This window comes from Nothoprocta perdicaria, unplaced genomic scaffold (assembly GCF_003342845.1).
Source record: "Nothoprocta perdicaria isolate Ctin4 unplaced genomic scaffold, notPer1 scaffold_230, whole genome shotgun sequence".
NCBI lineage: Eukaryota > Metazoa > Chordata > Aves > Tinamiformes > Tinamidae > Nothoprocta > Nothoprocta perdicaria.
In genome coordinates, this window is record NW_020455456.1 from 45,441 (window position 1) to 61,836 (window position 16,396).

Genomic DNA, 16,396 nt, shown 5'->3' on the forward strand with positions numbered 1-16,396 from the left:
CTTCCTCTTCCTCTTCCTCTTCCTCTTCCTCTTCCTCTTCCTCTTCCTCTTCCTCTTCCTCTTCCTCTTCCTCTTCCTCTTCCTCTTCCTCCTTCCCTTTTCTCCCAGTATGTTCATTTCTAGCTTCCAAATAAAGAATAGGCTACTTGATATTTTCTTCCAGGACAGCATGGAGAGCGACCTGCCTAATTTGCAATACCATTACTTGTATCAGATACTCTGTATTTAGACTGTATTATTCTGCCATTTCTCCAAGTCAACGAGTTTATTCTGGGTGGGTATTTGGGCAAGGAGAGGGCAGGGGAAACTGGATTTATCCAAKTCACGCGCTGTAAATATCACGTAATTCTGGCAGCAGGATGGTCTGTCTGGTCGTGAGTACTGTTGGCAAGGGAATGGGCTCCAAAAAGAAAGAACCGAGACTGGAGTATCTTGTGGTAGGACCTGGCTGGTGAAATGAGGTGCATTCCACAGCTGACGGAAAGCAGAGCGGCGAGCCAGCACGTGATGCTCCCCTCACTGGACTCGGAGGAATATGCTCAATGCCAGAACGTGTGGCAAACTCATCTAATGTAATTCTGATCTGTTCCTGAGATCTTTTTCCTCAGAGCCAAATTGACTTGTTTGTTCCTAAGCTGGTTAGGTGTCTGCTGGTGCATTCAGGGTCAATATATATGGCCTTGTAAAGAATCCATGAGATATGTGTTTTTTCTTTTATTTTTTTCCTTGTTTTCTCTTGCAATGGGGAAAACCATTTTGGAAGTTCTGCARTTTCTTTATCCACGTAGACTAGTGAGAAGTTATGTGCATGTGAGTGCAGGAATGTATAGGGATACATTTCAAAATTCAGAGAAAATTGSCAGATGTTAGGCTAATACAGAAACTGCCACTGACAGCAGCAGAGACAGCACGAAGTATTTTCTTCTGATGTGAGAGAAAACTGGAAGCAGTCAGAGACTGCCTTTCCGGTCCCCTTTCCCCCCAGTATATCCCAGTCAAAGAGTATATGGTATATAACTATGGCTTTAACTGGGCTTGTTGTTAGGAAACAACTGCACCAAATGCAATCCTCTGAAGGATTCCTGTATGTAATAAGGGTACTTAGAGGTGGAAAAAATAAAATCTTCAAAATCTTCTAATCCTACCCCATAACAAGGACTTTTAGTATTCAAAAAGTGTTTTGCCAAAATTTTCCTGCTAGCAAATATTTTTGTTTGAAGACTTATGGAAAACAAACACATATGGGATACAGATCTAGCTGAATTAAGTTGATTTACAAATGCAAACACATATTTATGGAAAGTATTGTGCAGGGTAAATCCAGCCATGACACCCACAAAGAGCAGGAACCTAATTTCTTTCTGTTCAGCATTAACTGAATCTACCAAGACTGTAGATTCAGTTTTAGCCAAGAATCTAAACCACATTAACTGCCTGTAAGTACTGGTGTAGTCCTACTGAGGTAGAGATTGTGTATGTTTTCTTTAATAAAACAATTCATGTCAGTATGCCTGATGCAAGYTTGAATTAATCATATCCTCTTTTCCTAGCCCTATTACCTAGTGCTATGAATTTTTTAATTCCGATGCTGATTGTTTACAAGGTATAAAATGTTTCACAGATTAAACTTAGAGCCATTTTCATARTTTTATCTTTCTCCTTTTTCAAGTGCCTCTAAGCCCACCAACAAACTTGAAATTTTCTGATGTTGGCCACAGCAGTGCTAARCTAACATGGGATCCTTCTTCTGAAAACGTAAAGGGCTATCGCATCATGTACGTTAAAACAGACGGAACAGAAACCAATGAGGTAAATTATTAGCTCTTCCCTCCTCTTACCTATCTCAAACCTACCCAGACTTCCTTAAAGGTAACYTTTACAAACAAATATTAACTTGCAAGCTGCAATAAAAGATTTACTAAACAGTTCTGAAATTTAGTGCAAACAACAGTTTCCTTAGTATGGAGTATGTATTTGAAGTGCACGAGACACATGGGCAAAGTATTCTAAACTCTTTACATGCCAGAGCAACCCGAGCTTGCACGTACAGACTGAAGGAAACTACTTTAAGTCAGTAATAATTTGTAGACTTGACTAAATGTTTGATGTGGAAATACTCGTTCTTGATTCAGTCCCAGCTTCCAGAGCATTATACGTCATGATATATAACTTGTTCCAAAAGACTATCTGAAAGCTTCACTGTATTTTATTATATTTACTGCTGTAGTTGTATATTGGAGGGAAAAATGACTCTCCTTGCACAGAATGATGACAGGATGATGCCAATTAGTTCTAACTTCGATTCTTGCAATTTGATTATTTAGTTATACAATATGACATTTGCTTGTAACTGTTTTTTARTAGCTCTTAGCAACATGAGTTCTCTGATAGAAAGTAAAATAAATTGGTATATAGAAATGAATAGAAAACAGTTTTAGGAAAATGACAGCTGTAAGTCAGTCTGACTATTGAAACAGATCGCATCCCTTAAAAATATATTTGTGATATTTTCCTTAGCCTTCCTCAAAAATTACATACAGTAGCTGTATGTAATTATGTTTTTTTCTGGGAGTTCCATTGTTTTTCTTATCTCTAAGATTAGTTCGAACTTCTCAGTTTAATTCTTTAATATACTTTATATTGTAGTGAATTTTTGTTAGGTTTATGTCAACTTCTTAGCTCTTCTGTGTCTGCTGAAAGAGCAGGTGACATTTTCTTTGTTTGCTTCGGATTGGTATTGTTTTTCCTATGGTGCTGAGCTAACATGACACTGGTTAGTTGGACTGATACACTGCACATTTACACAGCTTTGGGTTTTACATACCCTGTAAAGTCATGTTAGCTGTTTTCTGGACAGAGACCAGATAAAAGTGAAGTCTTTTATCTTGACAAATAATAACCATAATGGTTTACACAACACTTATTCATAATAGCAAGGGATGTGGTTTGATAGCCTAGGAAGTTTCTTCTGCTTACACATCCCCAAGTATACAGTGTCGATATTTTAGATGGTAAGCTAGGCTTACTAAGGCTGTATTCTCCTTTTCTTTTTTTTTTTTTTTCCCTATTTCTTCATAAATAGAAAAATCTATTTTACTGGATTTTGCCAGGTTTTGTGACCCTGAATTTCTCTTTGCTCATAATTTCACCAAATTTCTTTCCTAATTACATTTTATCTATTACCCAGAAGAATTTCAGCAATTTTATTTGCTTATTCCTAAATATGATCAATATTTACTGCAAATTACATTTTCTACAGGTGGAAGTTGGTCGAGTTTCAACACAAACTCTAGAAAGTCTGACGTCCCTTACGGAATATACCGTTGCTATTTTCTCCCTGTATGATGAAGGGCAGTCGGAACCACTTACTGGCAGCTTTACAACAAGTAAGTTTTGCTGAACTGTTGAAACTTTCCAGGAAGAATTTTGATATTTGCTTCTTTTACTGGAAAATAAGATCAGTAAGAGAAGTGTCTCTGACTGTGGATTCAGATATAGGGATATACTCTTCATTTCACTGTAGCTCCCTTATTATGAGGCCAGTTTTATCCTCCCTCATGAGTGTAAGCTTTGACATCATGAAAACATTTGTGTAGGTGAGATTCATTTCTTCAGTGTTCACAGAATCAGCTGTTTTAAAAGCATCTTTTGTTCCATTTAGGAGGTAAATCAGTTGTCTCCACAGCTTTCTGAAATATCATTTAACAGGATAGCATTTATCTGAAATGTGATGAATTTTGAATCATACATCTAACTAATTAATGATATGGGCAATAGTAGGTTGAACCTTCAATACAGGGGGAGAAACTAGAACACCCAAAGGAGAAAATCTAAGACATCTAAATCCTACTAAGAACCTCTTGCAAGGGCAGGGATAGGGTCTGAGGGGAAGGAAAAGTATATGGTACACAGAGCTCTGAGTAAGGAGATGGAATGAGGGATTCATGGAGCTCCTTCAATAGAGAGAGGAGGATTTAATGCATGTGCTTGGAGTATTATGGGGTACCCCTCCTCCAATTATGAAAATGATTCCCTGAGTACCAGGAAACGGGCAAAGAATCAGCAGTGTTTTTACTAGCTACCTCTTATGTTGCATACTTCCTAACGTGATGCCAGTGAAATCATTTGTACCTGATGTTGTTGTCTAGGTAGACTTCAGAAAACAATTCACGCTCCTTTGTGTAATATTTTGCAGAAAAAGTTCCATCTCCTCAGCATTTGGAGGTTGACGAAGCATCAACAGATAGTTTTAGGGTCAGCTGGAAACCTACCTCCTCAGATATTGCTTTTTACAGACTGGCATGGGTTCCTTTGGCTGGGGGGAATCCTGAAGAGGTGAGTTGCCCTGAATCTCCAATGGAAGACTCAAATGGAAGAGATAATTCCAYTCTGAGGACGTGTGCTGCAAACTCTTATTTTTTTGCCAAATAAATGTGGCTAGTTGACTGATTCAGAGAGGAATCTGCCCCATTACAAAACTCTCTGAAATAAAATCAAACCAACATTTCAGTTCGCTTTGAAGAAGAGGTGACTAAAGAAGAACATTGATTGATTAACAAATAATCAATCTAATCTGTAACATACCAATTGCTAAGACCCAGCTTTGCTGTTCTGTACTGTTTCAGTTTTCAGAGGGTTGTATTCTTTGCTGTGAAGAAGAATGTTTCACAGAATCACAGAATATCACAGAATCACAGAATATTTAAGGTTGGAAGGGACCTCTAGAGATCATCTAGTCCAACCTTCCTGCTCAAGCAGGCACACCTASAGCATGTGGCACAGGGTGGCATCCAGGCGGGTTTTGAAGACCTCCAGAGAAGGAGACTCCACARYCTCCCTGGGCAGCCTGTTCCACTGCTCTGTCACCCTAACAGTAAAGAAGTTGCTCCTCACCTGGAGACGGAACTTCCTGTGCTCCAGCTTGTGGCCATTACCCCTCGTCCTATCGCTGGCTGAGCGAGACGAGTCGTAGCTTCAGATGGGGCTCCCACTTGTCTAATAAGCTGTCCAAAATAAAATCTCTTGCTAAGCTTTAGCTATAAACCATTCTTTACAGAAAGAAACATTTGCATATAGTAAATTTTTCCTTTTTGTGATATTCTTTCACTTTTCCTGCCAGTGCTGTATTTTTCTAGGCCTCGGTGCATCTGTCTAGCTCTAGGCTTCTGTGCATCTACCCTGTAGTACCATTTTTTCATTAGGCTGTTTTTTTCATCTCCTCAGACTTTTCTGCTTTATTCTCTTTTTCCAGCTACTTTCCCAAATAAATCCCTCTCCCAAGTTTTCCTCTGTCATAGGCTGTCTCATATTCTCTCCTCCGTATTCTTTTTTTTTATTTATTCCCTCTTTATTTTTCCCCTCTCTTCTACTCTTCGTTTTCATATACCCTCTCAAACTCTCTCTGTAAGCATCTGCGCTGTGAAGAGGGGCCATATCTGCAACCTGTCTACCCRGGCACAGGGCACGGTGCCGTTGGCCACAGGTTTCATGCATCATTTTTTCTTTCATTAGAGCAGAAAGTGGTCTGTCTGGATTAGGTTTTGTGGCATTTTTTTCTGAAATTTAGCCTAGCCTTTTTCTTGCTTCCTGTCCACCTGGCAAAAAGCAGTTCCACGAACTGTTGAAAGGAATTACAGGAAAAGAAGGAATTTGCAGATGAGTAAGATGACAAAAGTCATCTCCTAGAATTTCTCCTGCAATAGATGGACTGATTTGCTTCTGTGTTAATTTCCAAGGAGTAGTTGCCAGCAATCCCTTTAATCCATATATGCTTTCTTGTGGGATTTATGATATCACATAATATTTGAACTTCTAAGTTCACAAAATATTCAAACTCTGAAGTTCCCCTCGCTCAGTTCATTCATTAAGGATTGCTGGAGGCCCTCATATTTTTGTGTCCTGAAATATTAAAAATACCCAAGCTGCTTTCTTGTTTTGCTTGCATGACTTCTCTAACAGGGTCAGGCCAAGGATAGCACAATCCCTCCAGGCCGTTGCCTCTTTAAACTTCTTTCCCAGCTAAGTGATCAGTCATGCAGTGAAACAACATGTGCTCCCTCTCTTTCTTCCAAGACCCGGCTTGCCAATTAGCTGAGTGGGGTCACGGAGTGGTGATGAGAATTACACACCTCTCTACTTCAACCGCATTGCTGATGTGGGGCAGACTTAGCACTAAAGGGCTGGAATAAGTTTTTCAAGAGTGGCCTTATATTTGCAGGTTAAAGTCGACAGAGTGTGTGGTGTTATACTCTTTTGYGGGGTATTCTTGCTTTGCTTGGTATTTATCTCCTCTGCTTGAAAGTTCATCACCTTGTGTTCTTCTTTTTTGTATTCTTCTCCGTGGGATAAATTAGAAGGGAGTTGAGGGTGATAGAAGTTACACTTCAGAAARGATGCCAAAGTCATATATAAGGTGATAATTATTTATAGAAAATTCATACCTGACTAGAGCGTCCAAAGAACTGGAAAGGAAGGTTTCACTTATACCTACTGAGAACACAGATGCTTACTCAAAATTTTAAAAATTCACTAGAAATATTGCTAAGGTTTCTTGTATTCTGCTTTATAGTCCCTTCCTCTGATTCCAACTCCCATCTGTCGATCCTTTCCAATAAAATATTGTAAAACAAAACCAAAAAAGAAATCCAAAGTGAAACCTTCCTCTTCTTACAGTTGATGTTGCATATATGAATAGTCTGCTGGTGTCAATCCAAAGTGAAACCTTCCTCTTCTTACAGTTGATGTTGCATATATGAATAGTCTGCTGGTGTCATAGGTAAAAAGTAAAGGAAATTTATTATGTAGAACTCCACAACATACAGCAAGTTCATCAACAAAACATCTCCCATAGTTTCATAGTAACTAGACCTAGTAAACCAACAGCAAAAGCCGACTGGTTAAATTGTTAGAGGTGACATTTTGCTGAGTGGGGAAGCACTGCTGAGGTGCTGGGCCACCACTGGGAGGGAGACAGTCCAATAGCCTAAAGCAGCTGGGAGATGGTGGAGTTAACCTTTTCTGTGAACACAAGTGTTTGCAGAGTCTTTTTTTTCCCCTCTGCAAGTGCAACACTTAAATGTGTGGCACCATAGCTTTTATTATAATTAAGTTATTTAAAGGCAGCGTGTTTTTGCCTTTTGAAAGTGCCAAGGTGTTATCTTAATGCTGCTGATTTAGAGATCATGTGGAAAACTTGAAAGCTGAACATAGGTTGGTAAGAATGGGAACAACTCATTTTGCCATGCTGTGGAATTGCTCACTGGGTTTGCTGTAATGATGTTCRAATGGTAGAAAAGTAAACTGCAGTTAATCTAGCGTTACATTGCTTTCATCAGTGACTTTTTCAGGGATTATTTTCAAATGAAATGCAGACGGTCAATATTAAAAWGTAGTTATCTGCAGGTAAAAGTCTAAGACTGCACGTTGGAACAATCAAGCCAGCAATAAAATAATAAATACGTCCTAAATATTCTTTTTTTTCCCCCCAAACTCTGAGTTACTTCTTATTTCAATATGATTAATACAGTATTTGGGCAAACTGGAGTGTAGTTTTCTGTGAGTTACTTACTTAATTTGAATTACTTAACTTYAATCTGCTTGTATAAATTAATCAAACACAGAACTCCTTTGTTCTTGCTCTATTTATTTTAGGTTGTCTTAAAGGGAGACACAGACACTCATGTTATTGAAGGTTTGTTGCCCAACACAGAATATGAAGTTTCTTTGCTGGCAGTTTTTGATGATGAAAGTGAAAGTGAAGCTGTTGCTGTTCTTGGAGCTACATGTAAGAAAAATATATTGATAATAAATTTTAGAAGTTTTTAAAATTTAATGCATAAATCTTCTCTTTAAGATATAGTCAGCCTTTGAGTATCTCTAACATTGAAGAATATGGTGATTTATCACTAAGACTTTGCTGACTGTATTTTTTGCTCTTCTTGTTAAATATCATGTGATAGTAGGCATTGCATCAAGAAGACAGTGTGGATCCCCCTCTGAGCAGTTTGGATCTTTCATTCTATGTTTCAATATTGAATCATGGAACAGGGTTCCTTATTAGAAGCTATATTAGGTTTTGTTTGGGGAATAAATGTTCTAAAGTAAATAGTTTACAAGAATTTCCTTGAAAATATTTGGCATTTACACCATGCCTTTTTCCATCCTATTTTTGTAGTTTATACTCACTGGAATTGCTCTCATTCTTGGCTCTAATAGTGATCCAGGAAGTTTACACTAATACCTGAGAAATTAGCATGGAAGTAACAAAAATAAAACTTAAATTCATGTTCAGTGTAATATTACAGCTCATAACTGAATCAGTGCCTGGCTATTTCAGCTAAGTTGCCAGAATTCAATGGTGTATTTAGTCATATATTTAAATCATTACTATTTAGTAAAGAAATATAATTTTTTCTTTGTGTATATGTTTAAGTGCTTTACCAAATGTGAGTGGAGTCCCGATTTGAGCCAGAGAGTTGGAATAGATGCAAATGGAGATGCAACTGCTCCTCTTGAACTATCTTTACTATAGTCTGCAGTAAAAACATTGCCCTGAAGATGTTCATCTTTCTCAATTAGTGCTTCCCATACGATCTCTATAATAGTTTGTATCTGAAAATCTGTTATTTTGTTTTGAACTTATTTCTGGACTAGTGTATGGGCGATGTAAATTGGCTTTACTCAATCAAGCAGATGATTCCAGAGTACCAACCTGAAAAAAATCTCCTTCCTCTCTACATCAGACATCATCAGCCATGAAAAATAACTTCTCTTTGGCTGACAGGCTTTTTTCCCTAAGAAACATGGCCTATTAAAACAYCAGTAAATTACAACTGAAGAACAAGTTAGAATACTTGTTAGGATAAAGTAAACTGATATATATCCTTTCTGTTCCTCCTATTCAATGAGAAAGGAAAAAAAAACAATTTAACTTAAAATTTCATTCACCTGTTTTCTTCTTATGGATAGTGACTTGGAAAACCAGTGGCTGTGTATTTAGGTGTAAATTTATTTGATTCCCAATAAATTAATCTTGGGCTTATCTTGCATCTTGTGTTAAGGCAAGAGTTCCATAACAATCCAAATGCTGCTGGTTTTGTTGAGTGTTGCTGGATGTACTTCTTTTTACATGGTCAAGTATCTTTCCTCTTTTTACATGGACAAGTATCCTTCCTCTTTTTAAAGACCTCTCAAATCAGTTAATGACATTCTTAAGAAAAGGTGAGAGTGGAAGTCATTGTGAAATGCTTGAACAGAAATGTGGAAGGCTATATGTATTCTTGTTTAATGGTACAATTTATAATTGTATCCAATCTGAAGAGCTAAGTGTTGATCCTCTAAATATGTGTACCTAAAGTAAACTCAATGAATACTTCTGATTCAGTTTCTAAAATGCCCAAAGTGTAGGGGATGGTTGTGTGTGAATGCACAGTATTATCATTAGAATCAGGAGATAAATAATAATAATATTTATTAATAAATGTGACTTTCCCATCTTGCTGAATTGTTGTTGAGCTTGGTATTGTTTTTCAGTTGCGAAGACTACACCAATCCCTACCACTGTGACTACTAGCAGTACCACAACTAAGCCCACAACTGCAGGTAAATGGAATAAACGTAAACAGTTTAAAGGCTAAGGCAAGGAACTAAGGTCCCCCATACTGTAACACCCTCAGCAGATCCAGGAGCAGAGAGTTGTGATCTTAATGAGGGGTGATAACCCCAGTTCCTGATGGTTCATGTGGCTGGTACAAGTCCCCGTCACCTCATGTGAGGGGTGAGGTGTCACCAGACTGTAATGCATTGTGAGGACGTTAAATAGTATTAGGAATTAAGAGGCCGAATTTGATTCGGAAAATCCAGCTCCCTTTTCTCTCTCTCTCTTTTTTCTCTTCTTGTTCTCTTTTTTTTTTCTTTTTTTTTCTTTTTTTTTCTTTTTTTTTTTTTTGTGTGGCTGAAAACACAGAAGAGATATGTTTTGTTTTGAGAATTCTGTAGATATGTTTTGTTTTGAGAATTCTGTTTGTTTTCCCTGCGATTAGAATTGACATTTAGGGCACAGCAGTTCTACATCGTTTCTCTTCTGTGACATAAGAAAGGAGATTTTTGATTATTCTAAAGCTTTGCAAGCCAAGAAATTTAAGTTAAAAAAAAAAAAAAGCATGTGGGATAATGCATATTAACTGTAATGTAAAATAACTATTATTTTATTAAGTTATTAATATTTGGTTGTTATTAAGCTCAAGTGTTGCTGGACTTGTAGGGATTTATTCCAGATGGGTCTGCAGACTGACTGTAGCTTCAGTGGAGAAGTAATGAAGTTTGTAGTTAGTTGATAAATTAACAGATTTAAATTCTAAAAATAGGCTTTAGAAATTATTAATTGAGTTATTTCTGCCTTTAGTTTTTAGACCAGGAATAAGAAACCTTGTTATAGATGATGAAACAACATCAAGCCTAAGGGTGATATGGGACATTTCGGATTATAATGCYGAGCAGTTCAGAGTGACCTATCTTGCTACCAGAGGTGACCGTGCTGAGGAAGCGGTAAGAATGGTCTGTATGTTTTTTTTGTATAGTTAGTAGGCTTGAAAAGTTGTTTAATAATTGCTAAGACATGGACTTGCCTTATGTGGCACTTATTGCAGATAGTAAACGATCTATGTTTGGGTTTACTGAAGCTGAACTTAAAAGCTTTGATCTCACAGAACCTAATGCATAGAAGATAAAGGTCTTGATGCAGATCAAAGCCCTGTTGCACATGTATTTGAAGATGTTGTGCTTAAAGACTACCTGCCTGACTTCTTTTTCCCATGTTTTTTAAATTCGGCTAATTTGGGGGGAAGGAGTAAATTCTAGGCCTTTCTCTATCCTGAAATTGTTTTTTAACACTCCTTAATTTTTGTGCAGAATCATCTYAAATAGCTTATATTATCCAGCAATTTTTTTTTTTCATCTCCTCATTTTATACTAAGGCAGTATAATCAGGACTCAAATGCTGACCTCTTGTACTGCTCCCGTAACCTGAACATATCACACTAAGGAAAACACTTTATTTAAGTGTCTAAGGATGTTTGTTATTCTTTCAGTATCATGTAAAGATTAAAAAAAAAGAAAAAAAAAAAGAAAAAACTGTAAACAAACAAACTAAACTTTCTGATGCTCAAGACATTAGGAAAATATGTGAAAGAATAACTAATACTGTGAGCACTCTTTTAAGCATACAGCAAATAAAAAGAAATCCTAAGTGTGTTAAGTGTTATAGCTCAGGTTATTTTTTAAGTTAGTAGTTTGTAGTTAAATCAGAATGCAAAAATWTTCTTCAGATCAACCTCCTTCATTRGAGTTTTTTGGTCTCAGTCATGTCACTCCTCTTCATATCAGTTATGTTAAAAATACAGGATATTATTTTTGATACCAGTATATGTTGTTTTAGCTTTATTTTTTCTTCTTTAAAGGCATTTTTAAAGGCATTTTTAAAGCAATAAAAATGGTTTAAAAAAGAGTTATTTGACTTTTTTTTTCTAGAAAGAACATGGAATAATCTTTTTGCGTTTTGATTTTATTCAACTTTTGTGAGACTTTGATAGAGATTTGCTTATTAATCATCTCAACTATAATATGAAAATGAACTCAGTACAGTGATTTAATTTTGGATTAGTAAACATTCTCAGTTACTCTCCATTCACTGTATGATAGTAGAGTGTTTAATACATTACACAGCATGTAATCTCACACTGAATAAGTACTGCAGCTTACTGTATGTGTGACAATAAGCAGAAGTATCTGAAATTCCCATTCCCTATTTGTTATATCAGCTCTGAAAATCTTAATGAAATTCAGTTATATCATATAAATGTAGTTCTGTTTTAGTATTCCATAACTGACTATTATTTTAAAAGGAAAGTAGAACTGAGGGAAGTGGATTTAAATTTTTACTATTAGAATGAATTGAGTTAATTCAAAATGCATTAAAGAAAATTAATTTGTAAGATTTGTAGGCATCTTGGCTCTAATTCATCAAATTTTTAATTTAAGTAAACAATTCTTTGGTTATAATTGAGCTAATTAATTTAGTGTGTATTTCAGAGGCTTTGACATTAATCATGTGCATAAATTCTTTGCTGAATAATGAATAACTGAAATATATACTTCAAGTTAAGCATATTCTAAGCTGAAGGAATGTATTTTATCATGTGGCCTCAAGCACCTGAGAAGTCCAACAGTTGTTAATGAAATGACACCCAGGTTAAATTTTGGGGGAGTGTTCATATCTTTAAATATATGTCTGTAGCAGACCCAAAGGTTTTGTGGAATCTGTGCTTAAGGATACTATAGCATGACAATTCTGTGGTGGATGTTTTCCTTAAGTTCTTTGTTTGGCTCTGATTTCTGTTATAAATTTCAGTTACTYCTCCCTTTCCATAAAGATATTATTATTTTTTTAATTCTCAAAGCAATTGGCTGAAAATCAAGGTCTAAAAAATGTAATAGAATGCTTCTTACCATGGAAGGGTCAAGCCCTTTATTATATGGATGTTCTTGGGTGTGCTGTACATGTTGGAAAGATCACATTTTTTGTCTTTCTTCAAGCCAAGAATGTTTCTTATTGCTGAGAAATATATGGTTCTCTGATGTGCAGATGTGGAAAAGAGGGACCTCTCAATACTTGAATCCATTCTTTTTTCTTGAAAAAAAGTTATGTGTTGTTTTCAGAAACTTGGATTGTGTCTTGTATGTATATGTATGGTAGAGCTTAGCATCAAGGTGTCTCATGCATACATCTTTAGACGGTCTTGCACTAGCATAGTTTCCAGTTCTGAATAACGAATGTAGTGTTTTGTTGACAAGTCTCAACACTTGGTATACTAGAATATTTTCCTTCTGGGTATCACTTCCTAGAACTAGAAATATGTATTCTGAATCAGTAAAGCTGATGAGAGCTTTCTCTTCTATTCCTCAGAAAATTTTGTTGTGCCATCAACACGTTTTTTTTTTCTTTTCTACTGCACTTACACTGTGTGTTAGGCATAGTTCTCATGCAGCCTCTGCAGGCTCCAAGGCTAAGATTAAAATCTGTTTTAATTGTGCTTTCCAGTTCTCCAGAATCACATGTCTTCCTCTCATGAAAAGATTATCTTCTCTCCCCAAAGAACRTAACAGTTGACCTTATTTATAGGCATGGTTTTGAGCAATCCTTTTAAGGTTAAGAAGGAATACAATACGAGGCCTTATTTTATCTGTAAGATACAACTCCTTGAGTAGCAATCATGAGGAGAATATTAGTGGTATATGGCTTATGGAGTTATAGTGCCTCATAAGTTTATTATACAATTATTGTCCTGTTTTAAAAATTTTACTCAGATGTAATTAATGGATTTCTTAAGACAGTTTAGTTATTTTATTTTACAATAAAGCATCAGAAATATTTAAAAATGCAAGCTGTAGATTGCTGGAGAGTTCCGTTACTGGAACATGATGTTAGATATCACCTATGCTATGAAAACATGCTAGACCCGACGTTTGTTTCTGCTCCTCTGACCTTCAGGTGATGGTGCCTGGGAGACAAAACAGCCTCCTGCTTCAGCCTCTGCTCTCTGATACAGAATACAAAGTTACTGTTACTCCCATCTATTCCGATGGGGAAGGAGTCAGTGTCTCAGCTCCTGGCAAAACGTGTAAGTACAAACTTTCTGCCTGTCTCCAGCTAGTAGGATGTGTACCGAGGAAGGCTTATTCTGTTGGCTTTTTTTTTTTTCCCTGTGATAAGGTATTTGAGCATTAATGTATAAATGTATAAATGTATAAATAAGGTATTTGAGCATAAATGTATAAATGTAAGTTTACTTTGCGTGACTTATATGACTCTAGAGCCTTATATTAATTTCAATTCATTGATTTATAAGCAATGGGTTACTTATGATTAAGAGATTATATTCTAGGTTCAAGTATTGTAAATTGGCAGAAATTTACTGAGGAATACTTCTGGTAAGTCCTGATAGATAGCCCACCAAGGAAAACCCAGCTAATGAAGAAAATAACATAAATACTGCCCAGTGGGATAGAATTAAACCGACCACTGTTCTGTTGGATTTTTTTTCGTGTGAGATCATTATGTTGTAAAGGTCATTAGAAAGAGTGCCGAACTTTTTATAAAAGTGATTGCATTATCTGTAGAGTTCTGACCATCTACCAAAAGATTACTCAGCTCTAGCTTAAGTTCCCTCTTTATTGTACATTGGTAAAAAATCATCTCATAAGTCACTGCCAGTCAGGATGGAATCAAATTATTCTCTTAACTTCTGCTTAAATTGAAGTGCCATTTGTACAGATGCTAAAATAAATTGTAAAATAGTCCTGTGAATCCATTTGAAAACTCATATTCACAAAGGCTTGATTTATGCTTGTAAAACTCTTTAATGCTTGATTGAAAGAAACTATGTAAGTGAAAGAATCTCTGAATTGTCTTTTTTTTTTTTTTTTTTTTAATGTTGGGACAAAGCTGAGAATTAGTTTGAGAATTCAATGTTTATTCCACAGTTGCAAACCTCTTAATTAATCCTTAGCTTCACTTTCTTAAATGCATCAACATTAGTCCAAAGGAATCATCACCATTGAAGGATGAATTTGATTAAAAATTTCATTCTGAGAAAACATAAATCTCTATACTCATAAATCTGAGGGTACTGGGTGATGTTTCTTACTATTTTTATGTGCATTATCTCAACTTTATGCCTGTGCATGTAAGAGAAACACTTGTTAAAAGACATCTCTGCTTCCTTTCAGTACCTCTGTCTGCTCCTAGAAATCTCCGTGTGTCAGATGAATGGTACAACAGATTGCGTATTAGTTGGGATGCTCCACCTTCACCAACTATGGGTTACAGAATTGTCTACAAACCTGTCAACAGTGAGTTTTTATACTGTTTTCTATTTCATTTTATTTTATTTTATTTTTGCCCTTAGAATATCTTGACATTGCCCTTGCTGAATTTTATACTTAAACCTAACACATTCCATGGTTGCAGTTTACAGAGAACAAAATTCAATGTTGCTTTAACTTGTGCATTTAACAATGTGGCTTTAACTTAGTTTCTTGAATTTAGGCTCTCAGTTACTGAGTATGAAAGCTTCATAATATTACTGAATGATGTAGTTTTGGAGGAACTTCTGAAGATTATCTGGTCCAATTCCATGGTTGAGAGAGGGCCAACTTAGGACAGGTTCCACCAGACCTCATCCATTTGAGTTTCTAATATCTCCGAGGATGGAGATTTTAAAACTTCTGTAGACATCTGTTCCAGTGTTTGACTACCCTCACCATGAAGTTGTTTTTCTAATACCTACTTGAAACTTCCTGTGTTGGAAGTTTTGTCCATTTCCTCTTGTTTGCCTCCGAGCCTCCTCTAAGATAAGTGTATCTTCTCTACACCCTCCCACTAAGTAGTTGTGGACAGCAGTAAGAATCCTCCATAGTATTCCTTTCTTGAGGCTGATCAATCTGATCTCAATCTGTTCTTTTATGCCATTTTATCCTGATTCCTTTCATTTATGCCATTTTATCCTGWTTCCCTTCATTTATTYCAGTGACTACCTTCCTCTCCTTCCTTACCTCTAATCCCTGGTTGTCCTGTCCTTCGGCTTCATTCTCTTTGCAATGAAACTAAACAATATTGCTTTAATTTTTACATCTCTCACCCTTATCTTGCCAATTACTTGCCACTGTACTCGCTGCCCTTTCTATGGCTCTGTCTGTGCCTGCCTGCATGTTACTGCTAGASAAGCCACCCATTCTCCTTCAGATTCCTTTATAAAACTGTTGTCCTCCCCTAAAGTGAAAGAAGAATGTGTTACCTTTAAGGGGCTAAAACATTATCTGAAAATAAAGCTGACTAGTTGCTCAAGTGAATCTGGAAGAGGTGAGAGAAATATTGCAAAGGAGCTGTTTGCAGTTCTGACTCAGCAGTAGTTTTGTCCTGTTCTATTTTCATTATCATTTTTGTCAAGTATTAAATGAAGCTCTTGTGTGAGAACCCCGTAGGAACTGTGTTACTGGCTGGCATCTGCTGTCCCCTGTTRGTCCTGGCACACCACCAAACTAAGGAGATCTTTGGCTGCCTATTTAGGGCAGTAGTAAGTTACTGAAGCAGAACAAGAGAGTCTTACCAGATGCCAGTGTCTAGCCCTRATGAATCCTACTACTGAATTTCCCAAGTGTGTTGTGGCTTCTTTCCATACAAGGACCATGGACTGTTCTGAGTAAAAGTAGGGTGTCTTTGTTTTTATGTATAATGAACAAAAATTAGGCAGAAATGTTTGGCTCAGTCAAAATTACCCTCACTCCTGAGGATTAATTTTTATTACCTGTAGATTCAGTGAAAAAGCAAATGATTTTTCTA

General features: G+C 36.4%; 1 protein-coding gene across 1 annotated transcript in view; it reads left to right on the forward strand.

The window, feature by feature from the left end:
* COL14A1 (collagen type XIV alpha 1 chain) overlaps positions 1-16,396 on the forward strand; it is a 109,958-nt gene that overhangs the window by 40,509 nt on the left and 53,053 nt on the right. The window contains 8 exon segments of the mRNA XM_026039489.1: positions 1,670-1,809; positions 3,260-3,386; positions 4,196-4,335; positions 7,651-7,783; positions 9,532-9,600; positions 10,403-10,545; positions 13,547-13,676; positions 14,785-14,907. Coding sequence (XP_025895274.1) covers positions 1,670-1,809; positions 3,260-3,386; positions 4,196-4,335; positions 7,651-7,783; positions 9,532-9,600; positions 10,403-10,545; positions 13,547-13,676; positions 14,785-14,907 — 1,005 coding nt within the window.